The sequence below is a fragment of the Pongo abelii genome, chromosome X (genome assembly GCF_028885655.2).
Source record: "Pongo abelii isolate AG06213 chromosome X, NHGRI_mPonAbe1-v2.0_pri, whole genome shotgun sequence".
Lineage (NCBI taxonomy): Eukaryota > Metazoa > Chordata > Mammalia > Primates > Hominidae > Pongo > Pongo abelii.
Window position 1 is genome coordinate 75,621,254 of NC_072008.2, and position 19,246 is coordinate 75,640,499.

At 36.8% G+C, this 19,246-nt stretch overlaps 2 protein-coding genes across 2 annotated transcripts in view; both read right to left on the reverse strand.

Annotated features, from left to right (window-relative positions):
* The window catches only part of TEX11 (testis expressed 11), a 377,626-nt gene that overhangs the window by 260,147 nt on the left and 98,233 nt on the right, over positions 1-19,246 (reverse strand). The window contains exon 9 of the mRNA XM_024240693.3: positions 9,050-9,135. Within this exon, the coding sequence (XP_024096461.1) occupies positions 9,050-9,135 (86 nt within the window). The remainder of the gene's footprint in view (positions 1-9,049; positions 9,136-19,246) is intronic.
* On the reverse strand, positions 3,479-3,750 carry LOC112130800 (small integral membrane protein 30-like). The gene has a single exon (XM_024240694.2). It carries the CDS (start codon positions 3,748-3,750, stop codon positions 3,571-3,573), a length of 180 nt encoding a protein of 59 aa, XP_024096462.1. The 3' UTR covers positions 3,479-3,570.

Here is a 19,246-nt window from a genome sequence, read left to right on the forward strand (position 1 = left end):
GTCCTCACCAAAAGCAATTGCAACAAAACCAAAACTTGACAAGTGGGAGCTAATTAAACAAAGAACTGCTGCACAGCAAAAGAAACTATCAACAGAATAAACAGACAACCTACAGAATGGGAGTAAATACTTGCAAGCTATGCATCCAACAAAGGTCTAATATCCAGAATCTTTAAGGAATTTAAATAACTCAACAAGCAAAATATAACCCCATTAAAAAGTGGGGGTTAAAAAGACATGAACAGACAATTCTCAAAAGAAGATATACAAGTGGTCAACAAACATATGAAAAAATGCTCAGCATCACTAATCATCAGAGAAATGCAAATCAAAACCACAATGAGATACCATCTCACACCAGTCGAAGTGGCTTTTATTAAAAAGTCAAAGAATAACAGGTGTTGGCGGGGCTGCGGAGAAAAGGGAATTCTTTTACACTGTTGGTGGGGATGTAAATTAGTTCAGCCACTGTGGAAAGCAGTTTGGAGATTTCTCAAAGAACTTAAAACAGAACTACTATTTGATCCCACAATTTCATTACTTGGGATACAGCCAAAAGAAAACAAATTGTTGTACCAAAAAGACAAGACACATGCACCTGTATGTTCATTGCAGCACTATTCACAATAGTAAAGACATGGAACCAACCTTGGTGCCCATCAATGGCAGAATACATAAAGAAAATGTGGTACATATACACCATGAAATACTATGAAGCCATTAAAAAAGAATGAAATCATGTCCTATGCAGCAACATGGATGCAGCTGGAGGCCTTAAGTTAACAAACACAGAAACATAAAATAATGATAAGGCGATTGAATCAGTAATCAAAAATCTCACAACCAAGGAAAACACAGGGCCAAATGGCTTCACTGGTGAATTCTACCAAATATTTAAGAAAAACTTAATGCCAATCCTTCTCAAACTCTTCCCTAAAAATGAAGAGGAAAGAACCTATCCACACTCATTCTATGAAGCCAGTATTACCCTGATATCAAAGCCAGACAAGGACACGACAAAAAAACTATCCCTGATGAACACAGATGAAAAAATCCTTAACAAAATACTAGCAAACCAAATACACCACGATCAACTAGGATTTATTCCTGAGATACGAGGGTGGGGGTGGTTCAGCATATAAAAATCAATACATGTGATACACCATTTGAACAGAATAAAGGATAAAAATCATATGGTCATCTTGATAGATGCAGAAAAAATTTTTTTTACAAAATTCATCCTTTCAAGGTAAAAATTTCAACAAATTAGGAATAGAAGGAATGTACCTCAACATAATAAAAATCATGCAACAAGTCCACAGCTAACATCATAGTAGATGGTAAAAAGGTTAAAACATTTCCTCTAACATAGGAAAAAAGCAAAGCAAAGATGCCCACTCTCACCACTTCTATTCAACATTGTACTAGAAGTCTTAGCCAGAGCAATTAGGCAAGATGGGCGGGGGGTGGGGGGCAGGGAAAGGCATTCAAATTTGAAAGGAAGAAGTAAAATTGTTTGCAGATGACATAATCTTATATTAGAAAACCTTAAAATGCTACCAAAAAACTGTCAGAACTAATAAATTCAATAAAGTTTCAAATCACAAAATCAACATAAAAATCTGTAGTTTTTATATGCAAACAATGAACTATACCCAAAAATTAAGAAAACAATCCCATTTATAATAGTGTCAAAAAATAAATAAAATACTTATGAGTAAATTTAACCAAGGAGGTGAAAGACTCGTACACTGAAAACTATAAAACACTGAAGAAAGAAATTGAAGAAAACACAAATAAAGGGACAGATATCCTGTGAACATTTGTTGTGGTGAAGGACACTGGTGAAGCCTTTTAGGCGTTTTCCTGCTAAAATTTTGGCTTTCTGAAAACACTCTCATAATAAGCAGACATTATCATTCTTTGGCCCTCCAGAAAAATCACCAAGCAAAATGCCTTGAGCATCCCAAAAAACTGTTGCTATGATCTTTACTCTTGACAGAGCTGCTTTTGCTTTGACTAGACCACTTCCACTTCTTGGTAGCCATTGCTTTTATTGTAATTTCTCTTTGGGATCATACTGGTAAAGCCATGTGCATCTCTTGTTACAATTCTTTGAAGAAATGCTTCAGGATTTTGATCCCACTTGTTCAAAATTTCCAATGAAAGCTCTGCTCTTATCTGCCGCTGATCTGGGCACAATGGTTTTGGCACCCATTGAGTTTGCTCCATTTCAATTTTTTCAGTCAGATTTGTATAAGCAGAACAAATTGAGATGTCTATGGTGTTGGCTATTATTTGTACTATTAATCATCACTCCTCTTCAATTAGGGCACAAACGATTAATTTTTCCCTCACAAATTGTTGTGTACAGCCTGCTGCTGCAGGTTTCATCTTCAACATCATTTCGTCTCTTCTTTTTTTTTTTAACAACATAATGAGTTTATATTTAATATAATACTTCTCACCATGGGGATGTTACTCAATTAATTAATATAAAGTTTTTTAACATTAAACATCTTCTCCATTTCAATGTAAATATAACATGCTTTTTTAAAGCAAACCAAGTACCACATGTTCTCACTTGTAAGTGGGAGCTAAATGATGCAAACTCATGAACACAAAGAAGAGAACAATAGATACTTGAGGTCTACTTGAGGGTGGAGGGTGGGAGGAGGGAGAGGAGTAAAAAATATAACTATTGGGTACTGGGCTTAATACCTGGGTGATGAAATAATCTGTACAACAAACTCCCATGACATGAGTTTACCTATGTAACAAACCTTCGCATGTACCCGAAACCTAAAATAAAAGTTTAAAACGAAAAATATAAAAATAAAGGATTTTTTTACATTAACTCTTTTCTCCACTTCAATGTTGGATACACTGAATGCATTTTTCTAAACGTTTTTTCTCCAGAGATAAAAGCATCTATGTTTAGCTATTTGATATCTAAATACAATATTAACTTGGGCAATAACAAAAGTCTAATGAAAATATGGAGAAAAGACTCCTCAATGATTCAGGAGGCAGTGATTATAACTGAACAGTGGTGATTTCTTAGGATTCTGGGCAAGAACTTCCTTCTTCCTATTTCATGTCCTTTTTTTTTTTTTTTTTTTTGAGACAGGATCTTACTCTGTCACCAAGGCTGTACTGCAGTGGTGTGATGATGACTCACTGCAGCCTCGACCTCCTGGGTTCAAGTGATCCTCCCACCTCAGCCTTTCAAGTAGCTGGGACTACAGGTGCATGCCATCATGCCCAGCTTAGATAATTAGAAAACTATGAAATATTACTTATGTAAATGTCAGCCATCTTACTTCTTGAACCCCCTTTCTAAGCAGCAAATACAAATTATAGGCTTCATTTTTCAGTGCATTATTTATTGTAAAGAAAACATTTTTTCTTATACGTAGCAATTTGCTCTCATTTTATGGAAAACAACTAAGAATGTGGAACTCCCCTATTTACTGTTTCTTGGAAATTTTCAAACACCAAAGCTCAAGTTTAGCCTCACTAGTCCAAAGGTTTTTCAGGGCAAAGTTTGATTTGGGATGCCCTTCAAAGTCATATCTGTCCATTTCTCTTTTGTGCACATACCCCCAAGCAAGCACAAATGCCTGGAATGCTGAGAACCACACCCAACAAGACAGCAATTGCATCTCTGGCTTCTACTGCTTCAACAACAGGCAGCAACAAAAGCAGTAAAATGAGGACTAAGAGCCATTGTGTTGAAACAGAAGTCATGATGGTGGAATGTTGATGGCTGAATCTTGATGGCTGAAGTTTCCAAAGAAATAGTATATATATAATTCTATCTGACTGGAAATGTTCCCTTCCTGGAGCTCTGGATGCTGAGGCTAAGGGGTTCCACATGACACTGCCTTCCAGGAAGCAGCCATTACAGGAATCTCATTTCTTCTTAAAAGGAGTTATCCATTTGAAAATTTCTGATTTCTTTGGGGCATTGTCTCCATGAATGCTCTCTTTTCTTTCTTTCCTTTCTTTTCTTTCTTTTCTTTCTCTTTCTTTCTTTCTTTCTTTCTTTCTTTCTTTCTTTCTTTCTTTCTTCTCTCTCTCTTTCTTAAAAGGAGATCTAGTGTACAGCTTGGTAACTATAGTTCATAATACTGCATTGTACACTTGAAATTTGCTGAGAGTAGATATTAAATATTCTCACCACACACACAAAAAAAAGGCAACTCAGACAACTGGACCTCAGAGTAATCTAACAGTTGCTAAGGGAAGTTGTACTCTAGAGAAGTATTCCAGCTCATAAAGGAAAAGTAAAATGACACAATTAGAATACTATTATTTTACAAACACTGATGAAATAAAGAATCCAGGCAATGATCACTGATGGCTGCTAATATCGCAAAAAGAAGCAAAACAACTAACATACAAGACCCCTGATGGACATACACCACACCACCTGTGAAATACTTCTGCCAAAAAATCTGGTAAGAGCCTTTAGAATCTTCATTACTAATTTGTAGGAAATACAGAGAACACAGAAAAAATAAACATGTTAAGGAACAGGGGCACAAACAGCAAAATTCAAAATGCAGGAAGCTACCCGACTTCTTTAACAAATATATTGCAAGGAAAAAAAGGAAGAAACCTAGGATTAAAGTAGACATAAGGGACACCTTAATCAATCACAGTACATAGGCCTTGACAAATCAATTGTATAAGATTTTATGACACAATCAGTGAAATTTGAACAATGTGTGTTTGATGATTACTAATAAAATTCTGTTATAATGACATGTAAGGAAAAAAATGGTAACTATGTGAGGTGATGGATATGATAATTAACTTGATCGTAGTAATCATTTCACAGTGTATATATATATATCAAAACATCACATTGTACACTATTAAATACATACAATTTTAATTTGTCAATTATACCTCAATGAAGCTTGAGGGGAAAAGTAGTAGGAGGTCTTCTTACAGCAAAAGGAAAACAGTGAACTTCTCAAGTGTTTATCAGCCACAGAGATGTCTGATATTGCTGTAGGGCAGCAGTGCCAAGGAATACAGTTAAATGACTTAGAAATAAAACTACTAGAGATAAATGAAAAATCACCCAGAATTAAGAATATGACTAAGGTTTGGAAAGTAGAGCATTTTTCTCCCACGGAAAAAAATCTGCGAAGTCTTTCTGGTTAATAAATGTAACCCTAAAGCCTTTTGAGTTGAACTTATTTGTATTAATATGCAATTCTTCTTTGTAGAATACTAATTTGTTACAATGAAATTTCTGTATACCTTTTCTGAAAAGCCAAGTTCAGCATAATATATGTCCTAATCATTAGATACGACTTTAAGAGCTAAACACAATTTAAATTCCACCAGAACAATGGAGGCCACTAACAAGTTGTCTAGATTGTGAGGGAAATTTCTGTATCAACAGTCTCTTCTCATCTACTTAGACCTGCCTTCTGCCAGGAGCAGACATAGGAGCTCAATACTGCAAGACTTACAAAAGAGGAGGAGAAGGAGGAAAAAATGGTATATTATTAAACAAACAAACAAAAAAACTCTTAAACATATTATTTCCAAACCTTGCATTTGGAATTCAAAAATCTAAAATTTCGTATTTTATAAAGGTCTAAGAGAATTTGTCATTTAATACATTGAGGCAAATACGTTGACAATCCACAGTAAAGTGAGCTGAAGGAATTTTAATTTCATTCATAATTACAGCAGCTTTCTCTTAACCTGTGGTATCTCTAAGGGAACATGATCAAAAGAGTGTGGCAGAAAGCAAGGAGAACAGCAGCTATTTATGAACTTTTCTTAGCAAAAGAAAAGGCAGGAGGGTGATAAAAACTCAGAAAGGTCCTGCACTGAGATGTTAACAAAAATCAAGGGAAATAAACGAGCTTTTTAAACAATACCCACTACCACTCTTTACGTTTAGTATTGTTCTAGGCTTCAATTTCAACAAAATTTGAATATACTACAGCATTTTTATATATTATCATTTGTGAAAAATGAGGTTTTTACTTTTAGACTGAATGGGTACTTTCAAATTATATATAACCTCTAGTCTAAGATATTCACTGTTCTCAAAAGAGTTAAGCCTGTAGAATGTGTGTACTCATTTTCCATGACCTCCTTCTGGTATAAAATTTACAGCAAACGGTGCTTAATTAGCAGCTATTCATCTCTGCTTGCATCACCAACTGCTGCCAACAGTTTTTTTTAACACGTGGATATAAAGCATGAAGAAATTATTCCAAGGGGTCAGGCACAGTGGCTCACACCTGTATTCCAGCAGTTTGGGAAGCTGATGTGGGAGGATAACTTTAGGCCAGAGTTTGAGACCACCGTGGTTTATATAGCGAGGCCCTGCTTCTACCAAAAAAAATGTTTTTTTTTAATTGTTCCAAAGATTGAAAGATGTAGATGTTTGTTTTTATGACATTTTATTTGGAACTTAGTAAGTAATTCATGCTTGATCTGACTGTGATAAATTTTAGAATAAACTAGTGGAATGGCCACAAGAGAGTCCATCTCTAATAAATAGCAAACATCACGTAGAGATAGCAGCAGCAGTTTCCGTTTGTTAAGAAGTTTCTATTTTCCAGGCATGTTACTGAATACTCTATAATACATGCATTATCACATGTAAACCCCACAACAATTCTAAATAAAGTATCACAATATTTAACAATTTAACAGTAATGTCTTAGATGACAACAAATTCTGACAGTCAGTCTACTACTAGAAAAACTATTCACTGTGCTACAATTCCTACAGTTAATAATATTGATAATTATTTTTGCCTCTTTTTAAACATTAAAATATGATAATTCCTTTTAAAACATTTGTGAATATTTCACCAGGTTATTTTTATATTCCCAAAAGATGTGGAAGAAAAAATGAAGCAGAAAGATTAAAATCATATGTAATTACTAGGGCTAAAATTAAAGTTTTTCTTCTTTTCTTCAATATTATTCTAGTGATGTGAACACAAAAGACTCATAATATACTGGTGCTATATAAATTTGTTATTTATTTAGATTTTTATGAAAAATCATTGTGGGTCAGATTATATTCCTACAAATATAGCCATTAAGATATTCTAGCTTATAATATGGATGTCTCATCACCATATTTTCTTTCCATGAGATTCTTTAGAAAATGATAACAGATAAGAAGTGGAAAACCAATGGCATATGTGCAAATAACCTACAAGTCATGCCATGTCAGGCCTCAGCCTACTGTTATGACCAGTTCCTGGAGAACATTTATTTTTATGACTCCTAATTCACCCTCATTCTTGGCATAAACTCCAAGCTCACCTCCACTCTTAAGCTTCCAGAAGCCATCCATGGCACCAGCATTCCTTTTTTTTTTGGACCTCCCTATTCCTGCCTTCTTGGCATACTGGTCTTTTGATACATTGATGCCATAAACTTTGTGAGTGTTCTACTCCCAAATACTGTCAATACTGGAATAGAACTCCAGCCTGTTCTATTAGGAATAGTTCTTTATATAGAGTTTGATCAATCTTTGGGCTCTAAAAAGTCTCTTATATAAGTTATTTGCATCAACATTTTGCTAGTGATAGATATGCCTGTGAGTATTATAATCTCAGTGCCCAGATTTGTATTTACTTTGTTAAATGACAAACATCATATTCACAAAAGTTAGACTACAGTTAAATAATCATAGGAGTATCCCCAAATAACTAGAACTAATCCTGCACTCAGAAAGGGTAAATATTTAGTGAATTGATTTGATATATTTTACTCCATGATCCATTTTTTTTTTTGAGATGGAGTCTCTCTGTCGCTCAGGCTGGAGTGCAGTGGTGCGATCTCGGCTCACTGCAACCTGCGTCTCCTGGGTTCAAGCGATTCTCCTGCCTCAGCCTCCCGAGTAGCTGGGATTACAGGCCTGTGCCACCACACCCGCCTAATTTTTGTATTTTTGGTAGAGATGGGGTTTCGCCATGTTGGCCAGGCTGGTCTTGAACTCCTGACCTCAGGTGATCTGCCCACCTCGGCCTCCCAAAGTGCTAAGGCGTAAGCCACCAAGCCCAGCCTACTCCATAATCTCCTGATATTCAAAGCACTGCACCTTATGTGACATCTCCACAAAAATACATTTTTCACATATATTCATTTAACTAACAATTATTGAGTATGTACTGTGTGTCAGAATCTGTGCTGGGCCTAGGTTTTCAGTGAAAGACAGGGCTCTTGCACATTTCATATATTTTTGTATAATTTTCTTGATATTTCCAGATAAAGCACAACACTCCAAATCTTAGTATAGTACTCAGCATACAATGTTAAATATATACTTACTTGACTGATATTAAAATGCCAAAATTCATCTAAGACTAATAATTTTAGCCAATACTACTCCCAATCACACCTCCACCTTATCCTCTGGTGTTGCCAGACAACAATAAGTAACAAAGCAACAACAACAAAATTTTCTATACTTTTGATAGAGATATAAAGGAGGAATGGAGAGAGAGGAGTAAGCTCTTATATTAAGAAGAGAACACAGGTCAGGCGTGGTGGCTCACGCCTGTAATCCCAGCACGTTGAGAGACCGAGGCAGGTGGATTGCCTGAGCTCAGGAGTTTGAGAACAGCCTGGGCAACATGGAGAAACCCCTTCTCTACCAAAGATACAAAAAATTAGCCAGGCATGCTGGCACACGCCTGTGGTCCCAGCTACTTGGAAGGCTGAGGTCAGAGGATTGCTTGAACCCAGAAGGCAGAGGTTGCAGTGAGCAGAGATCATGCCATTGCACTCCAGCCTAGGTGACAGAGAGAGACCCGAAAAAAAAAGAAGAAAAAAAGAAAGAAAGGAAGGAAGGAAGGAAGAACACATTTTTCTATGAACTGACAATGTGTAAGAATAATAAACAATACATGTTAAAAGAGTAAATAAATATAGCACGTTGGCTTCTGAAGTCAGAGAAGGTTTAAACTGCCAAAGTACTCTACAGTAAATATTAACTGACATCTGTGATAATATTCCTGAATTTACATTCAGTTTTTTGTTTATGTTACCTAAGCCAGAAAGAACTTTCTTCATATTTATTATTCTTCTGGGTTCCCACTCCAAAGTTGTAACAGAGATGATGAAGACTTGAAGTCTGCAATATAAAAAAAAATGCATTAGATTCATGATTTCCTTAAATCCCAACACACTTTGGGAGGCCGAGGTGGCAGTGAGCCATGACGGTGCCACTGCACTCCAGCCTAGGAGACAGAGCAAAACTCCGTCTCAAAAAACAAACAAAAACATACTTCATGTGTCCTATACATCAAAATAAGCTTCCTTATCAAAACTTCTCAATTTGTATAAAGAAGAACTGCAAAACATTCAGGTTGGAGAATTAGTTATGTATGTAAAAGTATTACAATAAATTACTAATAGAAGTTAAAAGATGCTTTGTAACAGGAAACGAGAAACCCAATCATTGCCCAGCCAAAGGGCAGGCTAAAACCCTGCTTTTGGTTGCCAGATCCAGTTAAAGGCACTAGAGCAGGGAGTATATTCAAAGACAAAAAATCACTATTGACGAGGAGTGAGGTTGGGAAATGAATGATTTTTCTTTTCAAAATTGAAACAATTTTAAAAATTCTGAAGTTCTAAAATGTGTCCAAAGCACTATCTAGTCAAAAGACTTATTTAGAAATAGTTTCATGGACACTCTTTAGCAACAACAATCATTTTCTTTACATAAATTAGCATTGAGATGAAAGTAGGAACAAGTATATGAATGTGGCCTTAGGAATCAGCATCTCAGTCCCTGCATTAATGCCATGTTTTACATAATTTTCATCTCTCAAAATACTGGGAAATGGCATAGGAGAAATTTTGATGCTAATAATTTATCCAAATATCCCTTCAGCATTTATAGAAACCACCTATCTAAAGAATTTGATTATACCCATATAAAAAGTCCTTTATAAGTTTTACCCGACTAAGACTACAGAAGCAGATCCTCAACTAAGAATCCAAGATCTGATGCAAGTTATTCATAAGTAATGTGTAAATACCTATCTTGCTTCAAAAAAGTTTCCCTTTGAATTACAGTACATTCAGATAGCAGAAGTTCAATATGCATGTCTGAGCACATCAGACCTACTATATATTTGAATCTAAAATAAAGAATAGGCTAGGCACGGTGGCTCACACCTGTAATCCGAGTGATTTGAGAGACCAAGACAGGTGGATCACTTGAGGCCAGGAGTTCAAGATCAGCCTGGCCAACATGGCGAAACCCCGTCTCTACTAAAAATACAAAAATTAGCCAGGCGTGGTGGCAGGCGCCTGTAATCCGGGCTACTCAGGAGGCTGAGGCAGGAGAATCTCTTGAACCCAGGAGGCGGAGGTTGCAGTAAGCCGAGATCGTGCCACTGCACTGCAGCCTGGATGACAGAGTGAGACTCTGTCTCAAAAAAAAAAGAATGAATGAATAAGACCAAGTATTTGATAGCACCACAGAGTGACTATGGTCAACAGTAATTTAATTATAAATTTTAAGCTGGGCACAGTGGCTCAAGCCTGAAATCCCAGCACTTTGGGAAGCCAAGGTGGGTGGATCACTTGAGGTCAGGAGTTTGAGACCAGCCTGGCCAACATGGTGAAATTCTGTCTCTACTAAATATAGAAAAATTAGTTGGGCATGGTGGCGGGCACCTGTAATCCCAGCTACTTGGGTGGCTGAGGCAGGAGAATCGCTTGAACCTGGGAGGAGGAGGTTGCAGTGAGCTGAGATCATGCCACCGCACTCCAGCCTGGGCAATGGAGAGAGATTCCATCTCAAAATAATAATAATTATTATTATTATATAAATAATATACATTTAAAAATAACTAACATAGTTCAGTTGGACTGTTTGTAACACAAAGGATAAATGCCTGAAGGGATGGATACTCCATTTTCCATGACGTGATTATTATCAATTGCATGCTTATATCAAAACCTTAATGTACCCCATAAATATATGCATCTATCATATACCCACAAAAGTAAAAATTTTATATTTAAAAAAAGTAGAAGAAAATAAAATTGCAACACATTTCTCAATAGTCACATCAGAAGCTTAGATGAGAATCTAACTGATGTTTTCAAAATACTCAGCAAAAATTATTTCCAAGTCCAAATTTTATATCCAGTGAAAGCATAAATTATGATGGTAAAATAAAAATATGTTTAGACATGCAAACTCTTCAAACAATTTTCATCTTATGCAACCTTTCTCAAGAAGCTACTGGAGGATATGTCCCACAAAATTTAGGGAGTAAAATCAGAAAAAGAAAGACATAGGATTCAAGAAACAGGGTTACAATCTATGAGGGAGTTGAAAGGAATTCCCAAGTCAATGGAGGAGGAAAATCTCAAAATGATAACTGAACAGGATGCTTACACAACAATCTGTACAGATAAGAGAAGATCAGAAACAATGACAGTTATTTCTTTAAGCAAGTGAAAGTGATAAAATAACTAATACATTCTAACATCTAAAAAGAAGTTTACATAATTAGGGAAGAAATAATACCAAGTACATGAAATACTAAGTAATCAGGAAAACCAATATAATTAACTCCAGGGAAAAACAAACTTTTGTGCAAGAAAAGAAAAGTAATCATGGTACTTTATATGATTCATCTATGATAGTATTCATATAAACACTGGAGTGTAAACACTAAATATTAATCTAACCAAAGTTATGGTAAACTATATAGAGATGATGGAGTGACAGGAAGTGAGCATATGTGTTGGGGGTAGAGGGAAAAAGAAAAGAAACTAAATTCACCTTCTAAAGTGGGAAGTCAATATATAATATCTAAAAGTAAAAAAATCAAGCAGCACAGCAGTATAAGAACACTATGTAGATACATGGAGGTAAATACAAAAAGAGCCAACTAAAATAACTGAAAGTAGCTGTTATGTGAGATAAAAATAAGTCCAAAAGTCAGGATGGGTACTGGTGATCTTGGTTTTTCGGGGTTAGTTTTGTTTTGTTTTTTGAGATAGAGTCTCGCTCTGTCGCCCAGGCTGGAATGCAGTGGTGCGTTCTCGGCTCACTGCAACTTCTGCCTCCCAGGTTCAACCCATTCTCGTGCCTCAGCCATCTGAATAGCCAAAATTATAGGCACCCGCCACCAAGCCTGGCTAATTTTTCATAGGTACTGGTGATTTTGTAAAAAGACCTGTAAACTTATTTTACTCTTTAAACTATGTATAGATACACACTGATAAAAAAGAATTACCTGCAACAAGTAGGCATTAAAAAGTAATATGAACAGACACTTCTCAAAAGAAGACATTTATGTGACCAACAAACATACGAAAAAATGCTCATCATCACTGGTCATTAGAGAAATGCAAATCAAAACCACAATGAGATACCATCTCATGACAGTTAAAATGGCGATCATTAAAAAGTCAGGAAACAACAGATGCTGGAGAGGATATGGAGAAATAGGAACGCTTTTACACTGTTGATGGGGGTGTAAATTAGTTCAACCATTGTGGAAGACAGTGTGGCAATTCCTCAAAGATCTAGAACCAGAAATACCATTTGACCCAGCAATCCCATTACTGGGTATATAGCCAAAAGATTATAAATCATTCTACAGTAAAGACACATAAACACATATGTTTATTTCAACACTGTTCACAGTAGCAAAGACTTGGAACCAACCCAAATGTCCATCAATGATAGACTGGATAAAGAAAATGTGGCACACATACACCATGGAATACTATGCAGCCATAAAAACGAATGAGTTCGTGTTCTTTGCAGGGACATGGATGAAGGTGAAAACCATCATTCTCAGCAACGTGACACAGGAACAGAAAACCAAACACCGCATGTTCTCACTCATAAGTGGGAGTTGAACAATGAGAACACATGGACACAGGGAGGGGAACATCACACACTGGGGCCTGTCCGGGGGTGAGGAGCTAGGGGAGGGATAGCATTAGGAGAAATACCTAATGTAGATGACGGGTTGATGGGTGCAGCAAACCACCATGGCACGTGTATACCTATGTAACAAACCTGCACATTCTGCACATTTATCCCAGAACTTAAAGTATAAAAAAAAAAGGAAACCCCATACTTTAAAAAACAACAGTGACAACCTGAGCTAAAAATCAACATTGGTATTTCTTAGAATGAATAATAAATGTTCTAACGGCTACATAAAGAGCCTCAAAACATGGACAAATCTAACCAAGCTTTCCATATACTGTAGATATTTAGTTTAAAAGTATATGACTCACTTAAAATTTACGGAACATGTCATTACAAATATTCCAATGAGTAGTTTTTTAAAATTTTTTTATTATACTTTAAGTTCTAGGGTACATGTACACAACGTGCAGGTTTGTTACATATGTATACATGTGCCATGTTGGTGTGCTGCACCCATTAACTCATCATTTACATTAGGTATATCTCCTAATGCGATCCCTCCCCCCTCCCCCCACCCCACAACAGGCCCCGGTGTGTGATGTTCCCCTTCCTGTGTCCATGTGTTCTCATTGTTCAATTCTCACGTATGAGTGAGAACATGCGGTGTTTGTTTTTTTGTCTTTGAGATAGTTTGCTCAGAATGATGGTTTCCAGCTTCATCCATGTCCCTACAAAGGACATGAACTCATCCTTTTTTATGGCTGCATAGTATTCCATGGTGTATATGTGCCACATTTTCTTAATCCAGTCTATCATTGTTGGACATTTGGGTTGGTTCCAAGTCTTTGCTATTGTGAACAGTGCCGTAATAAACATATGTCAGCATATGTCTTTATAGCATCATGATTTATATTCTTTTGGGTATATACCCAGTAATGGGATGGCTGGGTCAAATGGTATTTCTAGTTCTAGATCCCTGAGGAATCGCCACACTGTCTTCCACAATAGTTGAACTAGTTTACAGTCCCACCAACAGTGTAAAAGTGTTCCTATTTCTCCACATCCTCTCCAGCATCTGTTGTTTCCTGACTTTTTAATGATTGCCATTCTAACTGGTGTGAGATGGTATCTCATTGTGGTTTTGATTTGCATTTCTCTGATGGCCAGTGATGATGAGCATTTTTTCATGTGTCTGTTGGCTGCATAAATGTCTTCTTTTGAGAAGTGTCTGTTCATGTCCTTCGCCCACTTGTTGATGGGGTTGTTTGGTTTTTTCTTGTAAATTTGTTTGAGTTCTTTGTACATTCTGGATATTAGTCCTTTGTCAGATAAGTAGATTGCAAAAATTTTCTCCCATTCTGTAGGTTGCCTGTTCACTCTGATGGTAGTTTCTTTTGCTGTGCAGAAGCTCTTTAGTTTCATTAGATCCCATTTGTCAGTTTTGGCTTTTATTGCCATTGTTTTTGGTGTTTTAGACATGAAGTCCTTGCCCATGCCTATGTCCTGAAAGGTATTGCCTAGGTTTTCCTCCAGGGTTTTTATGGTTTCAGGTCTAATATTTAAGTCTTTAATCCATCTTGAATTAATTTTTTTTTTTTTGAGACGGAGTCTCACTCTGTCACCCAGGCTGGAGTACAGTGACGCACGATCTCCGCTCACTGCAAGCTCCGCCTCTCGGGTTCACGCCATTCTCCTGCCTCAGCCTTCCGAGTAGCTGGGACTACAGGTGCACCCGCCACCAGGTTGGCTAGTTTTTTGTATTTTTAGTAGAGACAGGGTTTCACCGTGTTAGCCAGGATGGTCTCGATCTCCAGACCTCATGATCTGTCCGTCTCGGCCTCTCAAGGTACTGGGATTAAAGGCATGAGCCACCGTGCCTGGCCCTTGAATTAATTTTCGTATAAGGTGTAAGGAAGGGATCCAGTTTCAGCTTTCTACATATGGATGGCCAGTTTTCCCAGCACCATTTATTAAATAGGGAACTGAAGGAGATAGAGACACAAAAAACCCTTCAAAAAATCAATGAATCCAGGAGCTGGTTTTATGAAAAGATCAACAAAATTGATAGAACGCTAGCAAGACTAATAAAGAAGAAAAGAGAGAAGAATCAAATAGATGCAATAAAAACTGATAAAGGGGATATCACCACCGATCCCACAGAAATACAAACTACCATCAGAGAATACTATAAACACCTCTACTCAAATAAACCAGAAAATCTAGAAGAAATGGATAAATTCCTCGACATATACACCCTCCCAAGACTACACCAGGAAGAAGTTGAATCCCTGAATAGACCAATAACAGGCTCTGAAATTGAGGCAATAATTAATAGCCTACCAACCAAAAAAAGTCCAGGACCAGACGGATTCATAGCCGAATTCTACCAGAGGTACAAGGAGGAGTTGGTACCATTCCTTCTGAAACTATTCCAATCAATAGAAAAAGAGGGAATCCTCCCTAACTCATTTTATGAGGCCAGCATCATCCTGATACCAAAGCCTGGCAGAGACACAACAAAAAAAGAGAATTTTAGACCAATATCCCTGATGAACATCGATGCAAAAATCCTCAATAAAATACTGGCAAATTGAATCCAGCAACACATCAAAAAGCTTATCTACCATGATCAAGTGGGCTTCATCCCTGGGATGCAAGGCTGGTTCAACATATGCAAATCAATAAATGTAATCCAGCACATAAACAGAACCAAAGACAAAAACCACATGATTATCTCAATAGATGCAGAAAAGGCCTTTGACAAAATTCAACAGCCCTTCATGCTAAAAACTCTCAATAAATTAGGTATTGATGGGATGTATCTTGAAATAACAAGAGCTATTTATGACAAACCCACAGCCAATATCATACTGAATGGGCAAAAACTGGAAGCATTCCCTCTGAAAACAGGCACAAGACAGGGATGCCCTCTCTCACCACTCCTATTCAACATAGTGTTGGAAGTGCTGGCCAGGGCAATCAGGCAGGAGAAAGAAATAAAGGGTATTCAATTAGGAAAAGAGGAAGTCAAATTGTCCCTGTTTGCAGATGACATGATTGTATATTTAGAAAACCCCATGGTCTCAGCCCAAAATCTCCTTAAGCTGATAAGCAACTTCAGCAAAGTCTCAGGATACAAAATCAATGTGCAAAAATCACAAGCATTCTTATACACCAATAACAGACAAACAGAGACCCAAATCATGAGTGAACTCCCATTCACAATTGCTTCAAAGAGAATAAAATACCTAAGAATCCAACTTACAAGGGATGTGAAGGACCTCTTCAAGGAGAACTACAAACCACTGCTCAATGAAATAAAAGAGGACACAAACAAATGGAAGAACATTCCATGTTCATGGATAGCAAGAATCAATATCGTTAAAATGGTCATACTGCCCAAGGTAATTTATAGATTCAACACCATCCCAATGAAGCCACCAATGACTTTCTTCACAGAATTGGGAAAAACTACTTTTAAGTTCATATGGAACCAAAAAAGAGCCCGCATTGCCAAGTCAATCCTCAGCCAAAAGAACAAAGTTGAAGGCATCATGCTACCTGACTTCAAACTATACTACAAGGCTACAGTAACCAAAACAGCATAGTACTGGTACCAAAACAGAGATATAGACCAGTGGAACAGAACGGAGCCCTCAGAAATAGTACCACACATCTACAACCATCTGATCTTTGACAAACCTGACAAAAACCAATGAGTCATTTTTAAGGCTCACATGATTTTGAGTTTGGAATGAAACTAGATAACCTTAAGTGATTAGGCTCTCCCAGATACGTAAAGCAGTGGGCAGAAATGTCTACAGAAAGCAATTATATGCCTACTAGCCCATAACAGGCAGAAAACTGAGTTTTACATCAAGAGGAGTAATTCATTTATGTGCCAAAAAATTCAATGTTACTACAGAGAGAAATGTACAGAATATTTACACATTATCTTTCAAATATTTGGCTACAAAATGGTAAATTTAAAAAGGCAAAGAGAATAAAAGAATTGTAATAAAGAGTAAGCAACCTAGACCTCATTTAGAAGCTTTGTGTCCCACAGAGCAGCAATGAAATCTAGCTGAATCTTGAACGAATTACTTCAAAGAGTTTCAGACATCAATTGGCCATTTACTTTGCATAAATAAAAGCTTCATAATGAAGTAGAACTCTATACGGAAGATAAATTCTAGAAGAAACTAAAGATAGAAATAAAAGATAAAAAAGCAAGCCAAAGCATACAAACTACTCAAAATAAAATTCTGATTAACAGGAAAGAGGTAAATAATTAAGTAAACAAGCTGCTCCCAGAGATTTTTATTATAAAAAATACATACATAAGAACACATACCCTCTGCGCTGTGGCTCAGGGCTTCCCTAAATTGAGGATTAGGAATTTTTATACTTAAGTGATCTTTGAGACCATGTTGTCACACTCTCTCACTTTACAGATGAGAATACTGATTTTCAAAGCAGTGAAATGTCTCAGAACTAGCCATACTAATGAGTAGCTCCTCCTACAAGGCTGTACACAGATCATGAGCATTGTCTTGAGTAATTAATTACAAGAGTCTCAAATATCAAAGAAAGAATCCCTATGTTCCACTTATGAAAGTAAGTACATGCAAACATTTTTAAAATAAATGTTCAAAATATAAGAATTTTCTAGCTCTCACTAAATCAGGAAGTTCCATTAAATAAAACATTACTGTGTCCCAGTTATTCCAGTTAATAAATGTATTACTATAAACTTATAGAAGCTGGACACTAAACCGTTACAGTAGTTCCCCCCATCTATGGTTTTCCCTCCTGCCATGGCTTCAGTTACCCAAGGAAAGAAGGGTGAGTATAATAAAATAAGGTATTTTAAAAGAGAGAGAGATCACATTCACATAACTTTTATTATAGGATATTGTTATAATTATTCTATTTTATTAGTAGTAGTATTCATTTCTTACAGTGTCTAATTTATAAATTAAAATTTATCAGAGTTATGTATATATACGAAAAAACATAGTATATATAGGATTTGGTACTATCCGCAGTTTCAGGTATCCACTGGATATCTTGGAACATGTCCCCCACGGATAAGTGGGGACTACTGCATTGCTATCCATCTCATTGCTTGATTTCACACTTCTGTCAAACTTCTACAAGTGCTGTGTGGCATATATTTACTTTAAAATAGAAGTTAATTAGGTTTGACTTGCTTAAGAGTATGCTTTTTGGTTTTGATTTTTTAGGACTTCACAAAATCATCTTAAAAGTATTAAAGACATCTTTTTAAAATTTTATTTAATTTTTTTAACTTTTTATTTCCATAGGTTATTGGAGAACAAACAGGTGGTGTTTGGTTACATGAGTAAGTTCTTTGGTGGTGATTTATGAGATTTTGGTGTACCCATCAACCGAGCAGTATAAACTGCAACCAGTTTGTAGTCTTTTATCCCTCATCCCCTTCCCACCCTTTCCCCCTGAGTCCCCAAAGTCTACTGCGTCATTCTTACGCCTTTGCATCCTCACATCTTAGCTCCCACTTATGAGTGAGAACATACGATGTTTGGTTTTCCAATCCTGAGTTACTTCACTTAGAATAATAGTCTCCAATAGGATTAGAGGCATACTGATGTCATCACCCATTACTCCATGACTGGCATCCATTCTTTATGTACTTTCTCTTCCTATAGCAGTGGCCACTTGAATAACTGGTATTTTTAAAATTTATTTTTATAGTTCTGTAATTTCCCAGGGGGACAGAGATTCTGAGGGCTGAGTGGTCTCCCCGATATGATTCTATGCAATCAGTCTAGTATAAGAAAGTATTATCATGTCTGTAATCCCAGCATTTTGGGAGGCTGAAGCGGGCAGATCACTTGAGGTCAGGAGTTTGAGACCAGCCTGGCCAACATGGTAAAACCCCCAGCCCTACTAAAAATACAAAAATTAGCCAGGCACAGTGGGGCATATCTGTAATCCCAGCTACTCAGGAGGCTGAGGCAGGAGAATCGCTTGAACCTGGGAGGCGGTAGTTGCAGTGAGACAAGATAGTGCCACTGCACTCCAGCCTGGGTGACAGAGTGAGTGAGACTCTGTCTCAAAAAAAAAAAAAAAAAAAAGTATTATTCTTCCACCCAGGAGATGAGCATGTAGATTCAGAGCCCAAATAGGGTGAGAGAACATAGACATGAAATAATGGTAAGGTAAAGGGAGTCAGAGTAGAAGGAAGAGGTTAAGCACCCAGGGAGAGAAACCCAAAATGAAGAATCAGAGAATGAGCATGGAGAAGAGGGCATCCTCACAGTGAATAGAGTGGCAGAGAATATGGAAG